The sequence below is a fragment of the Prionailurus viverrinus genome, chromosome A3 (assembly GCF_022837055.1).
Source record: "Prionailurus viverrinus isolate Anna chromosome A3, UM_Priviv_1.0, whole genome shotgun sequence".
NCBI classification, from domain to species: domain Eukaryota; kingdom Metazoa; phylum Chordata; class Mammalia; order Carnivora; family Felidae; genus Prionailurus; species Prionailurus viverrinus.
The window spans coordinates 83108170-83135549 of NC_062563.1; the positions used below are offsets into that span (position 1 = coordinate 83108170).

The 27380-nt window shown below is 47.7% G+C and overlaps 1 protein-coding gene across 6 annotated transcripts in view; it reads left to right on the top strand.

The window, feature by feature from the left end:
* The first annotated feature begins 9262 nt into the window (after positions 1–9262).
* The window catches only part of CEP68 (centrosomal protein 68), a 28714-nt gene continuing 10596 nt past the window's right edge, over positions 9263–27380 (top strand). For 5 of the 6 annotated variants that reach the window (XR_007150697.1, XM_047851363.1, XM_047851361.1 and 2 more), the window contains exons 1-4: positions 9263–9416; positions 19976–20381; positions 21996–23522; positions 25656–25778. Coding sequence is in view for 5 of the 6 variants with exons in the window: in XM_047851363.1 (XP_047707319.1) it covers positions 20019–20381; positions 21996–23522; positions 25656–25778 (2013 nt within the window). In the remaining variant the exon portion in view is untranslated. The remainder of the gene's footprint in view (positions 9417–19975; positions 20382–21995; positions 23523–25655; positions 25779–27380) is intronic. The other variant, XM_047851365.1, reaches the window with a different exon arrangement.

Below are 27380 nucleotides of genomic sequence, written 5' to 3' on the forward strand. Positions count from 1 at the left end.
CTCTGAATGCCTATAGAAATCTCTCTCCTGCCTGTAGCTTTAATTTTCTTGGCCCTATGACCAATGATCCCATGTTCATCTCCTGCCCTGCCTTCTGAACCTCACCTCCATATCTCCAGCCGATGGAGAAAAGCACGCCTCCTTTCACTTCATGTCCCAAACCAACCTTGTTGTTGCCCTGAGCCAGCTTCCTCTGCACATGTCATTCCTGTCAATGAGATGGGAGTGTATAGGCCAAGCAATGTTCCTCTCTACACTGTCCCCTTCTGGGAGCCTCAAAATGCCTGCCAAAGGCCCTAAGTTAGGGGCTTCTTTGCAGAAGTTTTTCTGTCTGGTACCATCTCAAAGGCAAATGTGGAGGGAGCCCACATTTCCCTTCCACTGAAGGGAACCCACTGGTGGGAACCCAGTCACAAAGGCATCCGAGCTAGTGGCCAATCTGGACCCTCTCAGTAGCTTGGAGTGAATGTGCTAGCCAGCCAGAACACCCTCTATTACATGGTGGCCAACCACTCAGATCATCTCTCTGGGGGCTTCAAGTGTTGGAGAAATGAATAAAGTACTGCGCTTTCAAAGATGGCCGAGGGGACTAAAACAAGCCCTGGTCTCTAGCTTGGAGACCCTTCTTCTGGGTTCTTCTTGCCCTGTTTGCCCTGCGCACGAAAACACGCCACAGATCTGGAAGCTGACAACTACAAATTACCCTTCCCCCCTTCATTCGGAGCTCAGATCTTTGGAGAAACCGTCTCCTCTGAGCCCGCCAACGTTAAATACATCTCTGACCCACCAAGATCTCCGAGTGACGCTTGGTTTTTCCACCAGCGTTCCAGCCTGGTTCTGTAACACAAGGAGTTATAGTCAGAGGGAGTTGAGACAGCAGGAGAGGCAAAATGGAGATGGAGATAGAGTTACCTTAGTGAGTCCCCATGGATTTAAATTCAGGCACTGGGACCTCTGTAGATGTTCTTTCTCCTATAGCAGGTGAACTTTCCAGACAGTTGGGGAGTAGAGAAGAAAGTGTAGGAGATGTTTGCTCTGTTTTTTTCCTCTCTTCCTACCATCCTTTTTCTTTTCCTTTCTCCTTTATTTCCCCTGCCCCCTCCCCTCCTCTTCTTTTTCTCTGGCCTACCCAGCATCTGAATAACCTCCTGGTCTGAAGGGACGCCCCTGTTGCCTGAGCTTTGGGAGAAGACAGGTCATAGTACCCGCTGTGAAAGCTGACAGCGTGGGGTACTTTCTGCCCTGCACCCGGGAAGCTGGAATTTGGCAACATCAAGACCCTGCTACTGAATCAGACACTCAGAATCAGTTGAGGAATAATTGTAGCATCATCAAATATCAACAGTGGCAGCATTTAGAAAGTATACAGTGGCCTTGGTGCCAACAGAGCATGCAAGCCAAACTGTCCCCATGGTGAGAAAAACTGCAAATCTCCAGGAACTGTGAAAGGGGACAGGGATATACCCTTTATTTAGTGAACTAGTCATCAACTGCCGTGAAACCAAGGACTCCAAAACACAGCAGGTTCGAGAGACAAACACTTATTGTGCCACAGCTTCTGTGGCTCAGGAATGCAGGCCCTGCTGCCTCAGGGCCTCCCACCGAGCTGCAGTCTGGGTGTTCACGAGATTGGGGTCTCACGTGGAGGCAGGTCTTGGGGAACATCTACTTCTAAGCTAGCTCCCTTGGTGGGCGGCGGGATGCAGTGCCTCACAGGCTGTTAGACTGAGGGTCTTCATTCCTCACTAGCTATTGGCTTTGAGCCTCCCTTAGTTCCTTGTCACACGGCCCTCCTCTCCGTGGGGAAGGTCACAGCAGCCAATTTGCGTCTGAGTCAGTTAGCGAGGGAGACAGAATGTCCAAGATGGACGCCCCACAAGTGACACCCCATCATCTCTGCCACATGCTGTTTGCTAGAAGCCAATCACTAAATCTATCTAGCTCATACTCAAGGGAAAAGGATTACACAAGGGTATGAAGTGTAGGAAGGAAGGGCGGGGTTCACTGAGTGCCATCTCAGAGGCTGCAAACCACAGATTCATGGAATATTAACATTTTGCCCCATTTGCTCCCCCTCCCCTTTATGAAGCCATAGCTACAGATACAGATATACGGGCTTAGGGACGCCACCCCCCCCCCCCCGCCCCGCCCCACGGTTGAAAAGCCATGTTTAACTTTTTTTTCTTGATTTTAAGGAAGCCCTACACCCAACATGGGGCTCGAACTTATACCCCCAAGATCAGAAGTTGCATGCTCTCCCAACTGAGCCAGCCAGGTGCGCCTCCATGCATAACTTTGACTCCCCCGAAACTTAACTAATAGCCTACTGTTGATCAGAAGCCTTAAAGATAACAGAAACAGTCGATTAACACATATTTTGTATGTTATATATATTTTATACACTATTCTTATAATAAAGTAAGCTAGAGAAAAGAATATATTATTTAAGAAAATGATAAGAGAAAACATATTTACAGTACTGTACTGTATCGAAAAAAGTCTATGTGTATAAACAGATGCATGCAGTTCAAACCTGTTCAAAGGTCAACTGAGATATGGATATATCTGTGTGTATATCATGTATACATACATACACACATATACATACTTTTTTTGGTAAAAGTGTCAAAACTAAGTTACAGGTATTGAGACATTTCACCTCTAGTTACTTCAGCATGCATCTAAGAATGAGGACATTTTCCTCCATAACCATAACATAACCACACTATACCTCTCCCCAAATTTCCCAAAGTATCTTTTATAGCTCTTTTTTTTTTTTCCTGCTCCAGTATCCAGTCGAGGATAGTTTTTGATTGTTTTATCTATATCTATTTGGTCCCTTTTCATCTAAAACAGTTCTTCCCAATACCATCTGTTTCTGGTTTTTCACACTGTTGACATTTTTGGAGAGTTCAGGCCAATTGTTTTGTAGAATGCCCCATATTCTGCAGATGATTATGTTCTGATTTCTTTTATTTATTTTGAGAGACAGACAAGAGAGAGTGTCTGTGTGTGTACAGGCACGCGCGCAAGAGGGGGAGGGGCAGAGAGCGAGGGAGAGAGAGAATCCTAAGCACGAACTGTGAGATCACGACCTGAGCTGAAATCAGAGTCAGGCGCTTAACCCACTGAGCCACCCAAGGGTCCCTGCTGATGGCGGTGTTTAACTTCTCCCTGTATCCACTGTGGTTTTTGTAAGCAGGAAGTTAGGTTAAACAATTCTGGAAAGAATACTTAGGTGGCACATGTCCGGTAGGACCACTGTTAGTGATGTTCGATGACTGCTTGATTTCTCTTTTATAAATGCATAATAACTTCCCTCTTGTCATTAGTCATCTGTGGGATGGTACTGGGAGTCTGTGTGAATATCCTGTTCCCCAACAACCTTCCTCCCAGCCCTTTAGCACCCAGGAGTAGTCCTTGACTTGCTTAATTACTACATTTGGGGTTGCAAATGCTGATTGTCTAATCTATCATTCCTTCTAGATGTGTCACTCTGTAAAGATGAACTTTTCTTTTGCTCCCTCTTTTTCTCATGCTCAGTTTCTTCATTTTAGAATCATGATGAATTCATGTTTTTAAAAACTTATTATATTATAATCAATTAGCATTATTCCTTTTGATGTACAAATTGTCCCAAAGTTGGCCAGTGAGAAACCCTTTCAGGCTTTTGGGTTTTGTTGTTTGTTTGTTTTTTAAAGTTTTACTGGGATAGAATTCACCTTCTGTACAATTCACTCATTTAGAGCATACAATTTCATGATCTTTAGTTCATTCACAGAGTTGTGCAACCATCAGCAAAATCTATTGATTGATTGATTCATTGATATTTTTTTAGAGAGAGAGAAAGGATCTTAAGCAGGCTCCATGCTCAGTGCAGAGGCTGATGTGGGGCTCACTCTCACAATGGTGAGGTCATGACCTGAGCCAAAATCAAGAGTCCAACACTCAACTGACAGAGCCATCCAGCCACCCTGTCAAAATCTATTTTAGAACATGTCATCACCCCCCCCACCCTGTGCAAAAAAAAAAAAAACCATTACCCATTTAGTGGTCCCTTTCCATTCCCCCAACTCCCTCTGGCCTAAGCAACTATTAATCTACTCTCTGCCCATATAGATTTGTCCTATCAATGGGTTCACATAGTATGTGGTCTTTTATGAATGGTTTCTTTCACTTAGCATTATGTTTTCAAGGTTCATCCACGTTGTGTCAGCTTGTATCAGTACTTCTTTCCTTTTTATTGCCATACAACATTCCATTTTATGGATAGGCCACATTTTGTGTATCTATTCATTGGTTGATGGACATTATAGTTATTCCCACTTTCGGACTATTATAAACAATGCTGCTATGAACATTCATGTACTGGTATTTGTGTGAACTCACGTTTTAATCTTGGGATATATGTAGGAGTAGAATTGCTGGGTCATATGGTAAGTCTATGTTTAACCTTTTGAAGAGCTGCCAGATTTTCCAAAGTGGCTGCAACATGTTACATTCCTAGCAGCAACGTAAGAGGACTCCCATTTCTCCATATCCTCACCAACACTTGTTATTACCTATCTTTTTGATTGTAGCCATCCTAGTGGATGTGAAATGATGTGTCATTTTGGTTTTGATATGTATTTCCCTCAGGCTAATGATATTGAGGGAAACCATTTTTGCCCTGGTACCTTTGGTCCCTTTCAAAAGCTCATGTCTTATTTTATTTCCAGAAAATGTCCTTGTATGATAGCTTTGTTTTACTCTTATGTTTTTCTTCTTTGGGGACCCTGATGATACATGTGTTGGCTCTTTGTCTTCTGTGTCTCTCACTTCTTCTCTGATATTTTTACTTCCTTTCCAAATTTACTCTTGGTTCTCCTGTTTAAATTTTTTTCCTCAATGTCCCTTTTTGAATTCTTTGTCTAACCTATTTTCCCTTAGACATCATATAATTTAGTTTTCATATCTCAAGATTGTGTTTTTCTTTCCTGAGTTCAGTCAATCCTCATTTTGCTGCTTTCTATTTTGAGCTCTTCAGTATCTGATTTTTAAATATTCTTTATAGCCGCCTTTTGCTCCCTAAATGATATTTAATTCATGTTAAGAGAACTGTGCTGCAGTTTTCCTCTGTGTTTTGGTTGTATTTTCATTAGCTAAAACGGTTTGATTATTATTTTGTTCTGCAGTTATCTTATATGGATGTCAGCTGCCATTTGCTGTGTATTCCAAAAAGTCTTGGATCCTCCTAAACCAGAAATAAGAGGTGGTTCAACTGAGGGGAGACGACAGTGTAGGAGGCCTAAGTAATAGGTCAAGGTTCAAGCAAGAGCTCAGAAGGAAGGAAGGAAGGATGATTTCTCAGGAAGGACATCTCTGGGGGAAAATGGAAATGTTAGATGACTGTGAGCATTTTAAAACAAAGTGCTGGTAGAAATATGACACATTTAATGGAAAAAGTAAGGACGGATACGATGACATCTGTGCAGGTAAAAAAAATCTTTAGTTCCAGGAAAAACAAAAGCTGTAAGAGAAAGGAAACATACCGTTGTACAGAACTCATTAGTAAAGAATATTTGACTTAAATTATGAAAACTGTGTGATAGCAAATATAAGGTGGATGAGAGAAAATAGGAAAGGGGTATAATAGGGCTAAATCCTCATCAAACACAGTAAAAAGTCAGCAGATCAGATCCCATATTCATAAATCAAAAATAACAGTACAAGTACATTATTTGAAAATATGTAAATAACATAAGATAAAGGTAAAAATTTGAACATGAAACCCTCTAATAAAAGAGATTATGGGGGTTGAATGGGCCGTAGACTCCTTTGTCTTACAAGTCTTTTAGTACTACATGATTTTTTTTTAAGCTTATTTATTTATTTTGAGAGAGAGAGCAAGCCAGGGAAGGGCCGAGAGACAGAGAGAGAGAGAGAGAGAGAGAGAAAGAGAATCCCAAGCAGGCTCCACACTGTCAGTGCAGAGCCCAACATGGGGCTCGAACTCACAAACCGGGAGATCATGACCTGAGCCAAAACCAAGAGTCGGAGGCTTAACCGACTGAGCCACACAGGTGTCCCTAGTACTACATGATAAAAAAAAAAAAAAAAAAGAATATATGTACATATTACTTTAATAACATAAAAAATATAATTAAAAAAAAAGATCAGTTGAAATGCCAGCTGGGAGATAGTACCCTGAGAGTTTATAGTATTGTCCTTCTGGGTGAAGTGCACACTCTGAGCCAAGGACCGCTCCGGTTTCCCCCACAGGAGGCAGATGTCAGTGAACCAGCTGCTGAAAGCAAGTGTGGCACCTCTCAAATTATTCCTAATGATTCTCCTCCAAAATGTGTGCTTCCCTTTCCTCCACATCAGTTGGTTTAGATATTTAAGTGCAGTACTCACACCAGAGCCTAGAACAGTGGTTCCTACAGACTCGAAGCTGAGATTGGTGGGGTCCTCTCGTGCCACTACAATGTTGGCTGGTGACTGGTCCTGACCAGCAAGGGGAGAGAGGCAGGAAGAGTATGACTAGAGCCCAGGAGATCTCCTGGGACACCTTATCACTCCATGCCAGAGATACATGCTAATGGAAAGGTACTGCACTACGCAGGCAGGTCCACTAGGGCAGACTCCTTGAGAATAAAGATTTGGTTCACCCTGTCAGGTAAAGAATCCTGGCCAGCTTGAAGGTAAGGGGAACCTGGAATGGGTAATGGAGAAGGGAAATAATCAATGTCAATGAAGCCTTATGATGTGGTATACCACTTTAGTGGTGTTTCTTTTCTTGCTGTGTCATGTACAAGTGTAGATTTTTTACCTATCGTCCTTTCGTCTCCTTTCATTATCGTATTTAAAGTATATTAGTGATGGTTAGTTTTAAATTTTAGTCTACTGCTACAACACTGAGGTAGGATGACAATGAAAGTTAGAGGAAGAATGGACGCTCAGCTACAGATGTGGACTTGGGTGCAGGGAGCCAAGGCCATGCTGCTCCAGCACTCTGGTTAGGGTGCATGCTTGCACTTCTAATGCCACCATTAATTGTTTTTCAATTCTTGTGATAATAGTTATTCACTCAAGATTCAGTTTTGTACAAGACCATTGGCTCGTCCTACTCTAGGTCATGCACCAGTGTTCTAGCTACCAATAGGCAAGGAGAGTTCTGGTTTCTATCGTGGCTTCCTCTAGACCCGTTGGCTTCTAGTGTGGGAGGAGAGGCCCAGACTCCTTCCAAGACTGAGAGTAGGGGAGGCTCCTTCCAAATTGGATATTCAGATGCTGGGTAGCCAACAGGAACTCCATGACAGTCCATCCTTAAGTCTGCCCAATGCAACCATCTCTCCTACAACAACAACAAAGGCACTCATCCTCTCCTCAAAAGACGACAGCTCAGTCTCCTGAATTATTTTATCTGCCCCCAAGTCCACATCTGTAGGTGATGATCCATTTTTCCCCTTTCAGGGGATTTCAGGTGGTTCCTCAAAGGTAAGATTACTTGTCAAGCAAAAACAAAAGATGCTCAACAGAACATTACAAAATGTCAGAGCTGAAAAGAACCTTGGGAGTCATCCATCCTACCCCCTCTTATTGATGAGTAAACCACACAGGGTAGAAAACGATAAAGGCCATAGGAAAGGTACACACCAAGTGCTGCAAGTTTCAAAGGAGGGGCAGTGCAGGTCTCCTTGAAATTAAGGGGAGGCTTGATGAAGGTAGGGGGACCTAAGCTCGGACCTGACACACAGTGGGTGGACTATCCTGGTCTTTTGCTAAATTCTTAAGTACTTTTCTGCTCATAGTCTGCTTCTCTTAAATTCCTCCACCCATAATTTACTTGGCTTTTTGAGATCTTATTCGTTTGGCCTTGATTTTTTTCCACATTCCCTTCATTTGGATTTTGGTGTCCTTGACCTGGTTGCCTATTTGGACTTGGCCCGGTTCTCTTTCCAGCTACGTGTCTTGGCTGGAAAACACCTGAGTCTCAGTCCCTGGGATTAGGTGACTCCCCCAGAAGTCTTAGGAGATTCAGAGAAGTCCAAGGGTCACAAACGCAAATGCCTTCTGATTTCAAGCAGGTAACAAATGTGTGAAGTGGCTGGCTGTTCATTAATACACAAGTGGTGCTCGCGGGATTTAAATTTTTATTGAAAACCAAAAGCAAATAAAATTAATGTGCTGCCCAAACAAAACCATCTGTAGGCTAGTTTCTGCTTTTGCTGTCAAAAGTTCGTGACTCTTGGTTCAGACAAAACCTGTAGCTATCAGGGCAGGTTCAGGAAAACCCAACAAGTCTTTATGTCCTAAACTGCCTGCGGCCCAGGAGTTCCGTGATAAGGAATTTATTAACGCTGTCCACAGCTGAGGCTCAGACATTTACAGACCTGTTTTATAAATTAGTGAGGCATTCAATGTAATCCATATTGCCGAAAGTGCTGTTGAAGCAAAAGGATCAGAAAGGAGGAACGAGTCTATGGGTTACAATGCGACCCCTTCCCTACCCCACGGTGGTAGTTCCTCTAAGCCCCAGGATTCCGCTGGGCAGTAGACGCCAAAGAGCTGGGTCATTAGACTCCTAAGTCTCACTGCTGACGGGGGTGATGCATCATAGCCTTCCACAATCAGGATCTCACTTCCCCTCGGACTTCATCACCGATTTCCTATCAGACCGGGCTGCTCCCAGAGCCTCTAAGTGTCTGCCGGCCCATTATCCAACCCTTCCCACCCTTTCCGAGCCTGCCTAGGTCCCACCTCACTGCTGAAGCTGTCCCCATCCACTCGTCCTGGACACCGCCCTCCCAACCCCGCGCGCTGGTGCCCAGTGGCACCGTTTGGGCCAGGGTCACACGCCTGCGTGTTAAGATGCGAATGCGAATACGCACAGTAAAAAACTCTGAAACCGCCTCCCTCCCCCCACCCCGCCCCGCCCCGAGGCGGCGCTCCAGAAACAACCGCGTGCCTTGCGCAAAAATGAATGAATGAACACGTGACTCAGGGTGCGACCTACACGCTGGGAAAGAGCACCCTTCCACACACCTCCAAGACTTCATGCTCCCGCAGGACCTGACTCGCCCAAAACAGGCGAACCTGACCCCCGAGCGCGGAAGGCGAGGGAAGAAGGTTGGACGAAGATCAGGCTTCCCACAGGCCAGAACGGCACGAGGGGCGGGCTCTTTTTCGAACAGGTCGCATATTGGTTGAGCCTCCAGCCTTAGGGCTGGGATTGGCCGCGACGCTCCAAAGGATGCCTCTGCGCGGAGAAGGGGCGGCCCCGAAGGGCGTGGCCGGGGCTCGGTCCCGCCCCGGGCGTAGCGGGCTCGGGCGTGAGGGCCTCGGTCTCCACCTGGGACCCCCGCGTCGGGGCCGCAGCGTCGCGTTGCTGGCGCCGCAGGCCCAGTCAGGGAGTCCGAAGCGCTTGAGGCAAGGTAGGCAGCTTCCCGCACGGGGGTCGGGGTTCTGCAGCTCCCGCTCGCCCGGACCCTCTGCCCAGCGGTCGCTCCAGGTCTGCGAGGCCGGGCTGGGCGCGTCGCCGGGCCCCGAGTCCCCCGCCGGGAAGGGCACAAAGGCTCCCTGGGGGGGGGGGGGGGGCAGGGGCGCCTCTTGCCTTCGCCTCCATTTTGCAGGCGGCCCGGCGGGTGCGGGGCGCGGCGGCCGGAGGCCCGGGTTGGAAAAGCCTGAGCTCGGTGAGGCCGAGCCGAGGGGGCGCGCGTGTCCACGTTATCCTCCGGTCCGAGCAGCTGCGCGTCTGGTTGGCCCAGGGCGAATTCACTTTCCCTCGCGGCCTCTCCCGGGCGTGTGCTGTTTACCCTGTGCGCTCGCCGGGGCCCAGGGAGTAAGGGGCTCGCGCTGCTCCCGGTCGGGGCTAACGCCGAGACCCTCTGTCACTAGCTCACGGCCCTTCCCACGAGAAAGATGGAGACGAATGATGCTTTCTTGGTGCCGTGAATGCAGCAGCCCCCGGCTGCCGAGGGGAAAGCGCAAAATGTCTTGCTTTTTTGCCTGGAAAGGCCACCCTTTGCGGCTGTCATCACTAAAAGTGTTCTCAGCAGCCTGGAGGCACATGCTCAGGCCCTTTGTAATTATTTGGTTAGGTTCGGTGTATTGTTTGTAATAAAAATGAGCGGAAACCTGCCAGTGCGGGAACAGATTGGACCTCACTGGGAATTCCTCGGGGGGGGGGGGGGGGGGGGGGAGTGGGGCCTGCACGATGATACGTTGTATTCATAAATACCCTAACAGCTCCCAGATCTAGGGTGGGAAGGATGTTGTTAAAATGCCAGGCAAAATGTACTAGATCAGTTTGCCAAGGGTTTGGTTAAAAGAAGTACAGGTCACCACTTCTCATCCTGTTGCCTCCATCACCTGGGTCAATTCTAGACCACTCAGTACTGAAAAGAGCAAAGAACTCCGTTTCACCTCCCCTGAAAAGCTTTTAAAGCTCTTCCCCACCCCACAGCTAATAATCTCTTGTTCCTTTAGGCTACTTTCTATTGCCTCTTTTTTTACAAGCATCAAGTCGTGTGGTTTCGTCAGCTCCTAGCACAGTGCTTGGAACAGAGAAGACACTCAGTGGATGAAGCCAAAAGAAAACAGAAAAACAGCAGTGTAGCCAAAAGTTGACAAAACAAAAATTTTCATTCCTTTAATTTGTTGGACCAGTTATTATTACTGGTTAGGGAAGCTGTTGACTTCTGGCTCTCTTAAGTCAAATTAGGCTTTATCTGCCAAGTTACTAACTCTGGATACATTATTTAACTTCTCTGTGCCTCAGCTTCCTTATCTGTAAGATAGGAATTATAATAGTACCTACTCCATGGGTTCTGAGGATTAAATAAGATATTGACATAGGGGTGCCTGGGTGGCTCAGTCGGTTGAGCGTCCAACTCTTGGTTTCAGCCCAGGTCATGATCCCAGGGCCCTTGGCCAAGCTGTGCCTAGGGCTCCACAGTGAGTGTGGAGCCTGCTTAATATTCTCTCTTTCCCTCTGCCCCTCCCGGGGTTCCCATGCTCTTCCCTCTCTCTCAAAAAATAGTACAAAAAAAAAAAAAAAAGATATTGATATAAAGTGCTTAGCATAGTTCATGGCTCAAAGAAAACGTTCAGGAGCAGTTAGCAGTTGTTAGGATAAAAATAAATAGATACTTCAATAGATTTACTAGTATTAAGTATCTATATAGTACTTGACCCTTCAGGGTCTCTCTGCCTTTTAGTCCTTATCTGTGGCTTGATTTTAAAAAGTCCTTAAGCCTTTCGTGATTTTCCCCCCATAGCAAAAGAATTTCACGGGAGACTATCTGTTATGCATTTAGAGCCTTACCACCCACTACAGATTGATGAAGTGCCAGATAATAACTTGGCCAAGTACTGCAGTAGTAGCTGATATACTCTTAATGTGGTCTGATACCCAGAATGGTCCTGTAAGAGCAGAGGAGTAAAACAGATGGGGCCTGTTGTGGCTAACAGGAAATCTTCAGGATGATTGGTTCAGCCAGAATGGCAGAGCTTGTGGAGATGGACTTGGGGTGGCTTCTTTTCTTAGAACTTTGTTCACATGAAGAAACTGTCTCCTGTCTTTGAAGTTGTTCACAGACACTGTGAAAAGTGGAAGAAGCCTTCTCATTGGCTTTAGACCTGTTTGCCAGACCTAGAGGTGGCAGATACAACCCCTAGGGGCTATTGCCTCACTTCCAGGTTTTCCTGTACCATTTTCTGGGGGCAGGAAGCAGGCCAAGTTGTACATTTCCTTTCAGCTGGAGGTCCCCTTGAACTGTGTGGATTTCTCTTAAATTATTTGGAGTCATCGAGACAAATGCTGTCTCTTTTTCACTTGTAACTATCACAGGAGAATTCTGGTCTCTGATTCTGTTTTTAATGTAGGCATAATGAATCTTGAATCTTTTCTAGGGAATACGGTTCTTTCTGGATACGCCTTTCCAGCTGTAACATACTTATAATTAGCTATTATATTAAAAACCTGCCACAGATGTGAACTTTTTCTAGTGTCCTATTGCAAAGACTTTAAGGACATGGATCATAAATTTCCTTCCCAAGTGTACCTGGCATAAGATAGGCAATCACTGGGGCACCTCGTTGGCTCAGTCAGTAGAGCATGCAACTCTCGATCTTGGGGTTGTAAGTTCGAGCCCCACATTTGGTGTAGAGATTACTTAAAAATAAAGCCTTAAAAAAAAAAGAGAGAGAGCAGCACTCAGTGAATGGTTACAAAGCCACTGTAGTGGTTCCTTTCCAGCCTGCTGAAACAGGCTTACTGATTAACCTGGTGCTCCTGAAACATTACTAATCGCTTGAGATCTTGCTCAAATGCAAATTCTGATTCCAAGACTCTGGGGTGGAACTTTAACATCTACATTCCCAACAAGCTCTGAGGTGATGCACATACTGCTCGTCTGTAGACCACACTTTGTAGAAAGGTACTAACATTAAGTACTTGCATTTGGTTTTTAGAGGTATTGCTAAAAACAGATTATGTTTCCTTATGGGTTTGGATTTATGATCTTTTTTTTCCTATTATGTTATTCTATTTTTAACAATTCTTTTTTAATTTTTAATTTTATTTATTTATTTTTATTTTAGAGCATGCAAGTGGGGGAGGAGGCAGAGGGAGACAAAGAATCTCAAGCAAGCTCCACACTCGGTGTGGAGCCTGAGCTCTAACTCACAACTGTGAGATCATGACCTGAGCCAAAATCAAGAGTTGGAGGATGCCCAATCGATTGAGCCACCCAGGCGCCCCTGTTTTTAACAATTGTTACATTTTGTTCCAAAAAACGATTTGAGAAATCATTCCAAGGTACTTTCAGTAGAACAAGATTTTTCAATAAAAGTAATTGAGGCAGATAGGTTGAAAGAAAAGTAGGAGGAAGTCAGGAGTGAGAATAGTATAAAAGGTGAGTGCCTTTCTGTCCTAAGCTTTTTGCTTGAGGAGGATTGCAGATTTGGCCCTGAGCTTCCTAGTAGTCAATGCAAAGAGGAAAATTTTATCAGTTTTGCCAATACCTATGAAGTGAAAACAAACTGGCTGTTCAGTGAAACAGTTGTTTTTGTTACTGAGACCAGAGAATTCTCCAGTGGTTTCTCCAAAAGAGGATCCTTTGGTACAGTGAGTGACATTGTTATCAGTCTTCATACATGTGACCTGACTACCTCACAGAAAATGCCCAGGACAGTAAAAGCAGTGGCCTCTGGAGCTGCAACCCTGTATGCCAGGGCCAGCTTCCTTAGACAGGAGGAGAGATTTTTGTTACAGGAAAGCTGGTTTTCTGCCTGCTCTATGGTGGGAATAGAGGATACGGTTGTTGACATGTTGAGTCCTCCACATCCTTGTAGTTTGAGTTTTGTTGGATGGGGACAGTTTGCGGAGGAGGCCAGAGAGCTTGCGTTCCAGTGGACGGGAGGCTGGGAGCTCAGCCGAGCTCCTTGTAGGTGTGGTAGTTGCATCTCTTTTGAGGCCTTCTGAAGACCTGCTTGAAGAGTTAGAAGACTGGCCTTGCTGCACGGCTATCTGGTAGTCCCAGTCAGCCTGTGAGTGAGCGAGTGAGAAAGTGAGGGGAGCAGCCTGGCCACAGCCCTCCCACCAAATTGATTTAGAGGGAGCCAGTGGCTCCTCCTCAGGCCCTGGAGGACTGTCTCTAACTCTAAGCAGAACAGAGGGAAGTCGCCCTAGGAGGAAAAAGAAAGGAGCTGCTGGTGCCGGAGCATCCTGAGGATGGCATCAGCCCATTACCAAGCCATGGGAAACACGTTTACCCTCCATAGCTTTGAACCTCTTCTTCCTTTTCACTTGGCTTGAACCTTCAAAGGAGGTGGACGCGGCGCTCAGGGTGACCTGCCCCACAGGGAAAGACAGGGTCGGTGTGGAGGACTAAGGGACTTGGGGTCTTCAGCAGCCAGTGAAGGAGCAGGTAGAATGGCGGTTGCTCTTGGCTGTTGACCTCCCAGTCTCAAACCTGTGGCTCAAAGCCACAGCATTCCTGGCACCCACCCCGCTCTGAGGCAGGCCCTGGCCTCTTGTGACTGCCCCTTTTGTTGGCCTCCCCCACATATATATTTACCCCCAACATGGTGCTTCCCACGCCTGGATTGGCTTCTGCCTTTAAGCTTCTTTCTCCCATAAATTAGTTCCCCCAGAAGCTTTCCAACAACCTGAGGATGTTGGATCCTACCCCGCCCCCTCCCCTGTTCCTTGTGGGCAGTTTTATGTTTTTAGGGAAAGAGCAATAGTACTAAGAGCCTCTTTGTCTGGTTCTCTGGCCAGATTCTGCCGCAATGTGTGCATGGCATTTGCCACCTATACCTGTGGCCTCCTGTGAAAACACAAGGAGTTTGAAGCCTTTGGCCCCTAAACTGGTAGGGCTTGCTCTGTCAAGTAATACGTAGTCTGCATGGCTGGTACAGGTGGCTGGCTGTGTGCTTGGGTATAGAGATGGGCCTTGCCTGTACACAGCTTCCCTGGCAAAGTTGGTATAAATCAGATTATCTCAGAGGGAGGTTGTGATTTAATGAGTCCTGGAGATAGTCTTTTTTTTTTTTTTTTTTTTTTTTTGGCAGGTAGTCTTTTTTTGATCGGAGGAGGATTGATCCCTGGTTGACCATTCCTCTCTCAGAATGGTTTAGTTAAGAGAGGGGCATCATCCCTCCCCCCTAATTCCCAGCCCTCCTTTGTCCATCCTGGATGGGAGTGAGTGGGAGGAAGGCCTGGCAGCTGTGACAGGGCTGCACGAGAAGGGTCAGATGTCCAGGCTTACAGAGTTAACGTTGCCACATACGTGACGTATGAGCGTATTTTTACTGTAGGGCAAGCGGATGCCAAGCCTACATCACTCCTAATTATATATATCTGGTAGGTCATATGGCCTCTGCCGGAGACTAATGAAGAATTTTAATAGAGTCCAGGTGGTTGCTACAATATCCTGAAGCTTATGTGGTTTGTCTCTTGGTTTGGCCAAGGACAGGGCAGTTCTGGGATGTACAGATTTTTCAGATGGAGGGTTGAATTCATTGTTCGTTGTCTATGCTCCGAGAGGGCTCCAGGCACTCATTCCGACCTTGTGGTTCTTCCCTGGTAGGGAGGAGGCCGGCTAGCTCGCAGGAACTCTGTAAGAGAAGTTATCTCTGAGCAAGGAGGCCCCCCACAGAGTAAGTAGTAGGTTTTGTAAAGCTGTTGACCTGGGAGACAGTGTTGGTTCAACACCACAAGTCATATTCATGGTCCAGAGCAGACCATTTTGAAATGGTCTTTGAAATGGGTGCTTTGAAAAGGAGTTAAGCTGCTTCTCATTGGACGTGTCTAAGTGGAACCCCTACCTCCGTCCTCACCCCAGAAAGTTAGAAGAAATTATGTGCAATGAAGCTATAGAAATGAGGGCTGGACCTTCATGCAGTATTACAGCTGCCCACCTGGCAAGCGTGGATGGAGTTGAGGCTCAGAAATCTAAAACTTGTGCATTTTCTAGGCCACTTCATCATGTTTGATGTTTTAAAAATGCCTTTGCTTCCAACAGTCATCACTTTCAGTTTTCCCTGATTGTTTCTATCCCGGTTGACTCTTACAGACTTTGAAATCTTTTCTTTCACATGTATCTGTCTCCTCATAACTTGTGGAGCCAAGGGGAGAGCATGATTTGGTAGGCAGATTAATAAGTAAGATTAGGAAAAGACTGTTTATCCAGACTGAGGAAATAAACCTGCCTTTTATGAAGTACTGTTTCCATGAAAATCATTCAATCTCAGACCATCTTACCTGGTTGCTCAAGGGCCTCTGGCGACAGTGTTAACCTAGTTCAGGTTTGTCTGTACACTTGAAACTTACCTAGGGTGTCTTCTAAGTAGCTTATAATTCTAGCTCACCAATCCCAACCCCCCAGAATAAATGGATAGCTTCTTTTTGAATAATGAGGTCCAGACAGGACAAATTAAAACTACATCATCAAAACAAAGACCGATCATTTGCACCCTTTTTTTGCCCCAGCATCATCTTATTTCAGCCCTCTTTGCAAGACCACACCCTTTTAGTGGAGGGAGAATTAGTCACCCATCAGGCCTGACTCTAGCCTTTGAGAGAGTTTCTAGGAATGGAGCAACAGTAGAAGTTGAGGGCTACAGGTTAGATTTTCCCAGTTCATGGTCTCCATGTATTTCTCTAGTTGTGAAAACAGAATTTGCCTGTCAACAGCTTCATGTGTAGTTTTTTAACTAGCCACAAGGTGAGGATGTGGCTCCATGAACAGTTTGCAGCAGGACTTGGTCACTCATCTCTTTGTCCTGTCATTCTCTTCCCTCCTTCATGTACTTCTCTGCTTTGTAACTTGTTGCCTTTGATGGTTCAGAAAGAGTGTGGGTTCTGGAGTCACACGGTCCTGCATTTAAATCTCTCTGAGCCTTGGTCTGTCTCCCCCTCTGTGAGGGAAGATAAGAGGACCTGCCTCCCTTGGGAAACTCACTCTGGCATGCTGCTGGTTGGGGTATAAATTGATGCCACGCCTTAGAGGGCCACTTGGTAACGTATGCAGAGGTATGTGCAGGTACCCTTCGCCTCAGCAGCTTTTCCTCTGGATGTTTCTGCTGTGCACGTGCTAGCATGCATGCAAGAGATGTGTGCCCTTGATGGTTCTGTTTGGTCAGTTGTTCGTTGAAGCATGGGTTGTAATAAGGAAAGATTGGAAATAATCCCAGTATTCACAGATAAAGGGACAGTGACACTTTTAACGTGGAATATGGTACTGGGCAGTGATGTAAAAGAAAGAGGAAGCTCTCTGGGTATTGTTGAGAACAGATGTCCAAGATACTGTGTGTGTGTGTGTGTGTGTGTGTGTGTGTGTGTGTGTGTTTTAGAGGAAAAAAAAAAAAAGGAAAGAAAGCGTTCTGAACAGGGTGTCCTGTACAGTGCTACTTTTATGTAAAGAGGGAGAAGGATGAAATAGATTGTTGTGTTTACTTGTACATCAAGAGCTCAGTGAGAGACCTACGTACAGAATTAATGAGACTGTTTACCTGTTTTTATGGGAGTATCTAGTAGTAAATATTTTGCTTGAGTTATATGAGAAATTGGCTGCTTTTTCTCTCTCTGTTGGACTCCTTTGTTGCCTGTAAGGTGACTTGTTACACTGATTCTGTGCCCTACACTCCCTCCATGACACTGTTGGCACCAGCTGACCCACAGCACATTCCGTGTGCCAGGCACTGTCTTAATGCCCTGCATCATGCAGGAGCTTGTTACAGTGAGGAATGGGGACAAGGACAGAAGGAGACTTATATCTGCAGTGCATTTTATATTTCATCCACAGATTACCTATCAAAAAAATTGTTCTGCCCCATGCAGCGGTTGTGAGAAGAGAGTCAATGTGAATTGTGTGCTCTGCTTTAGAGTCACCTCCGAATGGGTCTGGAGCCTCGTGTGCCCAGGCAAGCAGAGTAGGACCCTTTTCCAGTACCGGGTGGGGTGTTCTGAAGACATAACTGTGCCCCGCCCGGTTTCCCCGGTGTGCAAGCTGAGCAGGATGAGCCCCAGTCTTCAGCCTCCGCCTTCCCCGCTCCTCCTGGCACCTCCTCTTGCTATCACTGCTTCTCCTGGTCTCTGAGGAAACAAGGCTATTTTTGTCCAGGTTCTAGCTTTGAGGTTCGCCCAGTGCATTCCAGGTGACCGCCAAAATCCTGGGCACTTTTGCTTCCCTTGTTCCCCTTCCAAATCTTCTGGGAGTCGTTCCCTCCTTCCAGCTTTTTGGCCCGGCCCGTCCACCGGTGCCCCCAGGGGCAGTTGTTGCGTATACTGTTAGGCTGAGGGGAGCTAGCCTCTGTCTGTAATCCCTGAAGCTCTTACTGGAACAGGCCTATTTCACATTCAGCTCCCAGATGGTTCTGTCTTCCCCCCGTGAGTGCTCGCCCCGGTTGTCCCTCACCTGCCTGCCCACCAGCCTGCCCAGGGCTCTCACTGTCATATGCATGCATGCTTTGTGGCCATTACCGCTGTCACCCACCTGGATTTCCCTCAGTGCGAGTTAATCATAACCCGAGCTAGTGGGAGAAGAGTTGCTGCTTGCTCTCTCTCTGGCAGGAATAAATCGCTACCTGCTCCACCGCCTGGGATGTGGTTTCTGTGCTTTGAGAGAGGGTCCTGCCTCCTCTGCCAGGCAAAAGCAGGCACTGTATGAAGACCCTGGGCTCAGCCAAGGCCCGAGCCTGCCCTGACTTGCTGTTCCCTACGGCAGAGCGGTCAGAGCCAGGCCAGAGCTGCCTGCTGATGGGAGTACTGCAGCAAAAGAACTGTCGTGGGGCTGGCCCAGGGAGGGCCCAGGCCGGGCCCCTTACCCCAGTGGCACTAGGCCAAAGGGACAGGGACGAAAATGTGGATTTAAGCCTGGTCTCTGATTTGGACCTGTATTGACCCTCCTGGGCACCTGGTGCTGGGGCTGGTACAGGCCATATAAAAGCAGAGGACAAAATGGTTTGCTCCTGCATCCCCTTTGGAAGGTTCTGGGGCCAAGGAAAAGCCAGACCTGTGTTCTCTTCTGAGGAAATAGACACCATTTGTTCTTTCTTTTCTTTGGCCAAAAAAGGGAGAGAGGGAGGGAGGAAAGAGGTTGTCCTTAATTTTTTTTTTTAATGAAATATAGTTGACATATTAGTTTTAGGTGTACAACATAGTGATTCAGCAATTGTATACTTAACAAAATGCTTACCACGATAAGTGGATAAGTATGGTCACCATACAACATTATTTCAGCATATAGATTATATTACAATATTATAGACTATATTCCCTATGCTGTGCTTTTCACCCCTGTGACTTACTTACTTTATAACTGGAAGTTTGTACTTCTTAATCCCCTTTATCTATTTCACCCATCTCCCCCACCCGCCACCTCTCTGGCAGCCACTAGTTCTCTATATTTATGAGTCTGTTTCTTTTTGTTGTTGTTTTGTTTTTTAGACTCCACATATAAATGAAAACATACGGTATTTGTCTTTCTCTGAGTTATTTCACTTAGCATAATACCCTCTAGGTCCATCCATGTTGTCATAAATGGCACAGTCTCATTCTTTGTTTATGGCTGAATATTCTTGGTAATATTCCATTGTATGCACCATATCTTCTCTGTCCATTCACTGTGGATGGACACTTAAGTTGTTTCCGTGTAATGCTGCAATAAACATGGGCGTGCATGCATCTTTTCAAATTAATGTTTTCAGTTTTCTTCAGTAAATATCCAGAAGTGGAATAACTGGGTCATATAGTACTTCCATTTTTAGTTTTTTGAGGAGCCTCCATACTATTTTCCTCAGTGGCTGCCCCAGTTTCAATAATTTACATACACTACACAAGGGTTCCCTTTTCTTCACCTTGTTGCCAACACTCGTTATTTCTTGTCCTTTTTGTTCTAGCTGTTCTGACTGGTGTGCGGTGATGTGTCATGGTTGTTTTGTTTGTTTGTTTGTTTGTTTTAATGTTTTGCTTATTTATTTTGAGAGAGAGAGAGAGGATCCCTAGCAGGCTCCTTGGTGTCAGTGCAGAGCCCAACAGGGGGCTCCATCTCAGGAACCATGAGATCATGACCTGAGCCAAAATCAAGTCAGATGCTTAACTCACTGAGCCACCCAGGCGGCCCTGTCATGGTGGTTTTGCTGTGCATTTCTCTGATTAGTGACGTTGAGCATCTTTTTATGAGTCCATTGACCATCTGTGTCTTTTTTGGAAAAATGTCTAGTCAGGTCCTCTACCCATTTTTTAAATCACATCATTTGGTTTTTTGGTATTGAGCTGTACGACTTCTTTATATATTTGGATATTAAACCCTTATAGGATGCACGATTTGCAAATATCTTCTCCCATTCAGTAGGTTACCTTTTCTTTTTATTGGTGGTTTCCTTCACTGTGCAAATGTCTGTCTTAATCATTAAAAAGCAAGGTTTCCTGGACACAGATGCAGAAAATACATCTTTTTTTTTTTTTTCCTTTCCCATTTTGTAGAGAGCTGAAGGCCTCAGGGGAACACTGACCTAGTGACATCTCAATGGCTTTGGGAGAAGAAAAGGCGGAGGTGGAGGCCCCCACAGACACCAAGGCCCTGTCCTATGGGCAGTGGAGCTGCAGGGAGCAGGAAGTGGACACCCCAGGGCTCACGAGCGGGGAGCAGGAGCAGCCACCACACCTGGAAGCTGAGGGCGGGCTTGCATCCCCGGTGTGGGGAACAGAGGGGCTACCTGCCCCTGCCTGCTGTGACAGGGCTGGCCGCAGCCCCTCTGGAGCCTACCAGCCACAGGCCAACAACACCAGAAGGGAGCCAGTAGCTGGTAGATCTAAGCCTGCTCTTGGTTGCCTGCTTCCTTCTGCTGGCCCGGGGACTGGAGACCTTTTGCACTCTGTGGAAAGCCAGGTAGGTAATAAGGCAAACGGGACTTTAGATTTAACTAATGTGGTCATTTGGCAGTATGTTCTAGCATTCTTCTCACCCTCTTACCTGCTTTCCCAGCTTCTGTACAAGGTGGGGACTTAAGGGAGTCTGGGTGTGATGATTTCTGATTTACAGGCTCACCTGGAGAGTTGGGCCCTGGGGACTCTGTCCACAGTGTCTCCTGTTCCTCAAAAGTGTGACTGTTGACCTTGTGAAGACTGGGGATGCTATGGCCAAGATCTATTGCCCAGAGGGCTAGACCACGGGGCCGTGTCTTGTTTCTGACTTGATGATCTGAAGTCTTCAGGGGGAGCCCTGAGGAGACTTGGGTCCAGGGCTGTGGGCTCCGAGACTGGATCCCCTGGGACCCAAGGAACCTGGCAGAGGCTTGGAGCCCCCGTAGTAGGTGGCACCGTCCTTGGGGAAGAATTTCTTGCGCCTCCCTGACTGCAGGGAAGCCTTGCCTAGTACGAGTCACATGGATCAAGGAGTCCTCCTTGACTCTGTGACCTCAGACGTATCACCAAGTCTTTCAGGCCCTCAGAAAGGTGAGGGCCTTGGGAAGGTGACCTGAATGATCTGTCCCTTCCGGCTCTGGCGTCCTATTATGTTCTGCTTGCCAAGGCCTTCCATGGAATGGCTTTGATCTCTTTAGTATCACTCTGGCCTCGGCTGCTGAATACTGCCCCATGCAGTTCTGTCCTGTGAGGATGCTCTGAGTATGCCTGTCTGGGAGAAAACAGAAACTGGACCCATCTGCCTGGGAACCAGGGGTGGTGGGAAGTTCAGGGCACCCGTGAGAGATTCAGTGAGGCAGGAAGCACATAAGTGAACATAGAAATGGGCTATTTTGTGAGCTTACTAAAAATGGGCTGCTTGTTGTAGTACCTGTTGTTTGTTGAGCTCTTACCCTGTGCTTTTCACATGTGAGCTCCTTTAATCCTCACGTCCTGAGGAAGTGGTACCGTTACCATCCCCGTTTTACAGATGAGGGAAGTGAGGCCCAAAGTCATACATCTGGAAGGTGGCAGTTAGGGGTTGGCATCGAGTCTGTCTGGTTCCAAAGCCCATGTCTTTAACGGGTGTGCTATGCTATCCCGCCTCCCCCGGGAGCAGGTTCTTCGCTGAGCAGATTAAAAACTCAGAGGGAAGAGGCTGAAACGTGTGACTCGCTTTGCCAGCGTTCAGTTCCCGCAGGTGTGAGCGGAGCCTGGTGGATCGCCTGCCTGTTGGTTTGGATGTTTCCTTCACACAGTCAGAGGTTTCTTCTGCCCGGGATGCGCTTCTCAGAAGTTAGGTGGCGGGCTCCGTAGCACGACAGAGCTGTCGTAGTTGCACCTGCTCTCTGCTTGCATGGAGGCCAGAGGGCGAGATCAGTTTGGGGAGGGCAGTCTGCTTCCCGGAGCACGCGGAGTTTCCGTGCCGGACACTAGCCGCACGCTGTCCGGTTCTTGCATCGGATAGCAGACTCTAATTTCAAGACCTTTCCTGAATATCGTCTAGGCCCCCAAGGAACATTCCAAAGTTGTCCTTTAAGAACGAAATTTGGTTTGCTTGCTTTTACTTGACTGCTTTTTCTTCCCTCTGTCATTACAGATGGAGGAGACCAGGCTTTCTGCCTCAGAGGAGCTACCTCAGACTCTTACTGTTCCCAGAGCCACAGGTCTCTGCTCAGGACATGATGCTGATACCGAAGATGACCCGTCCCCAGTTGAGTCGCCACGGGCGCTGGACCTCAGCCAGCAGCCTCACAGCTCAGGTTTCCCTTTCCCGACAAGATGGAGGTCTGTGGTGAGCCAAGGGACTGCTGTTCCTCAGTTCTCCAGCCGCAGCGTCTCTGCCTCCTCCCCGGGCAGCAGTCTCCAGGGTCACCAGGAGAAGGCGGAACCTCAGAGTTGCTCCATTGCCAAGGTCTCATCCTCCCTGGAGCTGGCCATGCCCCACTCAGCCCCCTCTGTGGGGTCAGGGCCACGGCTCCAGTGGTCACCACAGCCTGCGTCCTCTGGGGTTGATGCTCCTGGGCTGGGCAGGAGGCGCCTCTCCTTCCAGGCCGAGTACTGGGCCTGTGTGCTTCCAGACTCCTTACCTCCTTCCCCTGACCGCCACTCCCCACTCTGGAACCCGAATAAAGAGTACGAAGACCTGCTGGACTATACTTACCCACTCAGGCCCAAGCCTCACCTCCCAAAGCACCTTGACAGCCACGTGCTGGCTGACCCTGTGCTGCAGGACTCAGGTGTAGACCTGGATAGCTTTTCTGTTTCCCCCTCGAGCACCCTGAAGTCACCCACTAATGGCTCCCAGAATTGCCCATCAGCAGAGGCCTCTGCCCTGCCATTCTCTAGGCCCGGAGATCCAAGCCTTAAGCGGTGGTCCTCTGGCATACCCCAGAAGCAGGGCAGTGTGGGGTTGGCGTCTTGTAACCAGCTCACATCTACCCCCAGAGCCCCGGGGGGTAGGGATGCTCCTTGGGAGAGCAGAGAGCCAGCCCCGAGGGGTGTGAAGGCCTGGCTTGGGTACGTGGGCAAGCACCCTGAGGCGGGCTCTCCCCAGCAGAGGACATGGGAGAGAGGGTGGCCCTTGCCCAGGACAGAGAGAGAGAAGGGAGCCAGCCAGGGTGTCTGGCATCCTGCCTGCACAGAATCTGGATGGAAACCAGAAGAGGAGGTGGAAAGTGATGACGAGTATCTTGCCCTGCCCGCTCGGCTGACGCAGGTTTCTAGTCTGGTTTCACATCTAGGTTCCATCCCCACCTTGGTAACCCTGCCCACGGGGGCTGCCGAAGGGCAGACCTCCCTCGACGTGTCAGACAGCGATGGGCCAGCTTCCCTCCCGTCGGACTCTAGCCAAAGCCAGCTTCCTTCTGAGGCTGCCCTCAGAGGGTCCAGGGGCCCTGAGGGCCAGAACCACCGTTTGCTCTGCTCCTTCATCCATGCAAGGGGCTCTGCAGGGGAAGGCGGTCTGGGGAACAGCCAGGCCCTGGGAGTCTCCTCTGGACCCCTGAGAGCACACTCTTCTTTGCCAGCTGTGTGGGATCGGCATGCGTTCTTAGACCTAGATGCTGCAGGGCAGCCTCCTGGGAAAGGAGAGCCCGGAAAAGAATCACTCGTGCAGTGTGTGAAGGTAAACTCCACATTCGAGAGGCTTTGCCTAGAGGGAGCTCTTCTGCCAGTGCACGGGGAATCAAATTTAGTGACCTTGAGCACTTACATGTGCCGGGCACTGTGCTGTGCCTTAGTTTACTTGATTCTCACCCCTCTGCCCGATAAGGACTATTGTTGTTTCACAGTTGGGAGAAAGGCCTTGAAGGGGTAGGTAACTTGCCCACCCAAGGGCTGGAGCCTAAGCTTAACCATTACTCCTGGCTGCTTCCTAGAGCTCTTGACCTTGAGGATTAAGAGGTATTCTGCACGAAAAAGGTCTGGGCTCGATTGTCTGAACTAAACAATGGTAAATGGCTTTCTTTTTTTTTTTTTTATTAAAAAAAAATTTTTTTTTTCCAACGTTTATTTATTTTTGGGACAGAGAGAGACAGAGCATGAACGGGGGAGGGGCAGAGAGAGAGGGAGACACAGAATCGGAAACAGGCTCCAGGCTCCGAGCCGTCAGCCCAGAGCCTGATGCGGGCTCGAACTCACGGACCACGAGATCGTGACCTGGCTGAAGTCGGACGCTTAACCGACTGCGCCACTCAGGCACCCCGGTAAATGGCTTTCTTGACTGCAGGACTTCTCAGAGCTTCAGTTTAAAGTGGTGGCACTTCGGAGTTAGAGTCACTTCATGTACTGTTTCCTAAGACTTTTTTTTTTTTTTTAACGTTTATTTATTTATTTTTGAGACAGAGAGAGAGCATGAACGGGGGAGGGTCAGCAAGAGGGAGACACAGAATCTGAAACAGGCTCCGGGCTCTGAGCTGTCAGCACAGGGGCCCGACATGGGGCTCGAACTCACGGACCGCGAGATCGTGACCTGAGCCGTGACCTGAGCCGAAGTCGGCGCTCAACCGACTGAGCCACCCAGGCGCCCCTCCTAAGACATTTTGATCACCAAACCTCTTGTGGACTCATGACTCTCTGGCGATAGAATTAATACCCTGTGGAATGGGGTCGTCAGCATCAGGCAGATCTGAATTTCAATCATAACACTGCCATATTTGGAATTTCAGCTTAGTCTTTTGAGTTTGCTCATTTGTAAAATGTGGAGCCTTGCCTCTCAGGGATGTTGTATGGATTACAATGAAACCTTTTTTTTTTTTTAATGTTTATTTTAGAGACACAGAGTGCGAGTGGGGGAGGGGCAGAGAGAGAGGGAGACAGAATCCCAAGCAGGCTCTAGGCTCTGAGCTGTCAGCACAGAGCCCCATGCAGGGCTCGAACTCAGGAACTGCAAGATCATGACCTGAGCTGAAGTCGGATGCTTAACCGACTGAGCCATCCAGGCGCCCCTATGTGAAATAATTCTTGTTGAGGGCTTTGTATAGTTCCTGACACTAGGACGTTCAGGTATGTGGCTCTCTGCACATGGAGAGTCCCACATACGGCCTTGTGTCCTGGGTGAGTGCATGGACACTGCACACACACAGCAGCACAGGTGGCTGGAAAACCTTGAACCCATGAGCCAATGCAGTAGATGTTTCCATTTGTCCCATGAAGCAGGTAGGACAAATGTTAGCATGTGCCTCTTTTGTGATAAAAGACTGAAATACTGCGAGGCAAAGTGCTTGGCTCACAGCCTCCCTAGGGTGAGTGGCCAGCAGGAGTCTAGGAGCCAAGTGCCCTGGGCATTGTGGGAACAGAACAGGGACGAGCAGTTGTAATTCACTTGGTTTCCTGCCATAGGTTCAAGTTAGTCGCGATTATAGTCATTATCTTCTGTTTTCCTCAGGGACAGTTAACAAAGTTAGCACTGGTGCTCACTCGAGAATTGGTTTCCATGGTTGGCATGCTTTTGGGCCATTCCCCGTCCACGGCCCCTCCCCTTAGCTGCTCTCTTCTCACGTGCAGAGCAGGCTTTTCTCAGCCTGTCATTTTTGCTGTCACGAAGGCTGAGGGGAGACAGCCAAGGTGGGGCTCTTCATATTGTGCTGGCGGAGGTCTGGAGTCAGGGTGGGAACAGGTTGGGGGGAGGGAGGGGAGTGACCCCTCAAGTGAGGGAACACTCCAGCAAAGTGCAGTTCTTTCTCCTAACATCCCCTGGATTGAAAATGTAAACAGCAGTTTGGTCAGTAACACCATGTGTTCTTTTATTTGCCTACAGACATTCTGCTGTCAGCTGGAAGAGCTGATCCGCTGGCTGTATAACATAGCAGATGTCACCGACCACCTGATTCCATCCAAGTCCAATCTTACAGGTCTCAAGTCTTCTCTGCAGCTTTACCGGGTAATATGTGGTCCTGGCTTCTTAGCCACCAGAGTGGTGGCTAAGTACTTGATTACAAAGTAAAAGCTCAAATAACTGATACTCGGTATGTTATGGTGCAATTGACTGTTCTACCTGAAATCTAGTCAGAGGTCCTTTCCAAATTCTTTTTGTTGAAAAACTGCAAAATGTAGGAGTTCTCTCCCAGGCCAAGAAGAGTTTGGAGAAAACCTATTCATCCTCTAATATCCTTAGGGATGATTTGTAATGTAATTTTCCAAATGTCTCAGGGATTAAGTATAGATCTGCACTAGTCATGGAGTCACCAGTCACATGTGGCTCTTCAGATGAAGTAGAATTAAAGATTCCTATTTCTGTTACTCTAGATACAATCACAAGTGTCTGGGCATCACATTTGTCTAGTGACTACCATATTGAGCAATGCAGATAGAACATTTCCATCATCACAGAAAGTTCTTTTGGAAAGCACTGACTGGAATTTGCTTCTGTGTGTTTTGTTTTGGGGTTTTTTGGTTTTGGGTTTTTTTTGCCTCTTTTTCATTAAGGTTCCGTTATTTTTAACGTCTCTGTATGTTCTGGTTCATTTGACTTTAGATCAGGTGTATCTGGAATGATAGTTTGTGCCTGTTCTAGAATAATTATCAACAGGTCCCCTTCATTCTCAGAAGTGTTCTGAATTGGAGGATAAATTATACAGTTATGCAAAGTATAACATTAACCTTGACTGAACTACCCAGAGGCCCGTAGCACTGTCTGGTTGGCCAAGCATTTTTAACCTCTTCTGAAGGAGCAGAGGTAGTTAGGAATTGTGGTCTGAGCCTGATGCTAGTCTAGAAGGGGTTTTCTGAGACAGTTTTTTGAATTTCTGTAACGTAATCAAGTGCCTTCAGAGGAAGATGTTATTGACCCTTGCCTCAGCCAGAGTAGCACCAACCCAGCCCCCCGGCACATCCTGGCGGGAGGGAGGATAGGCCTTTGGTGTTCCGGCTTGGAGCCGAGTAAAATTTAGGGAGGGGCCTCGACTGGGTGGCCAGCTGTCCTGCCTTAGTGGGAGTGCTACTTCCTGCTGTGTGGAGAGAGGTGGCCCTGAGTTCCTTGCCCAGAGTGTGCAGGAGGGAGGAGGAGAAGGCCGAGTGTGACAGCGCCCTCTGCACGCAGCACCTGAGTGTGCTTGTGTAGCTGAGCAGGGCTCACCCCTTGGGGGTCCAGGGGCAGTACCGCTGTGGGGAGAGGAAACTGCCTGGAAGTTGCCCTCAGAATTATCTGGGTGGTCTCTCCAGAGTGCCTCGGCCCCATCCCCGTCAGAGCAAGTGCCAAGTAGAACAAGTCCATTCCTCCATTGTATCCCTCACTGTCCTTCTCTGCCTCACCTTCCAGGCTGGCCAGAACAGCTGTCTTGTTTTGTGGGTAGAACTGAGATTTGAGCTGGGAATTAACCCTCACAAGTCAGTGAAGACTGTCCCTCTTGTGTCACCACACAGCTGTGTCATAAAGCACGACAGCTCTGTCAGCCCCTTCCCCACACAGAATGGTGCATGCCTCATGAATATGTATGAGCTGCCTTGACCCCCGCCCCCCCGCTTAGATAGCTCATACAAGCAA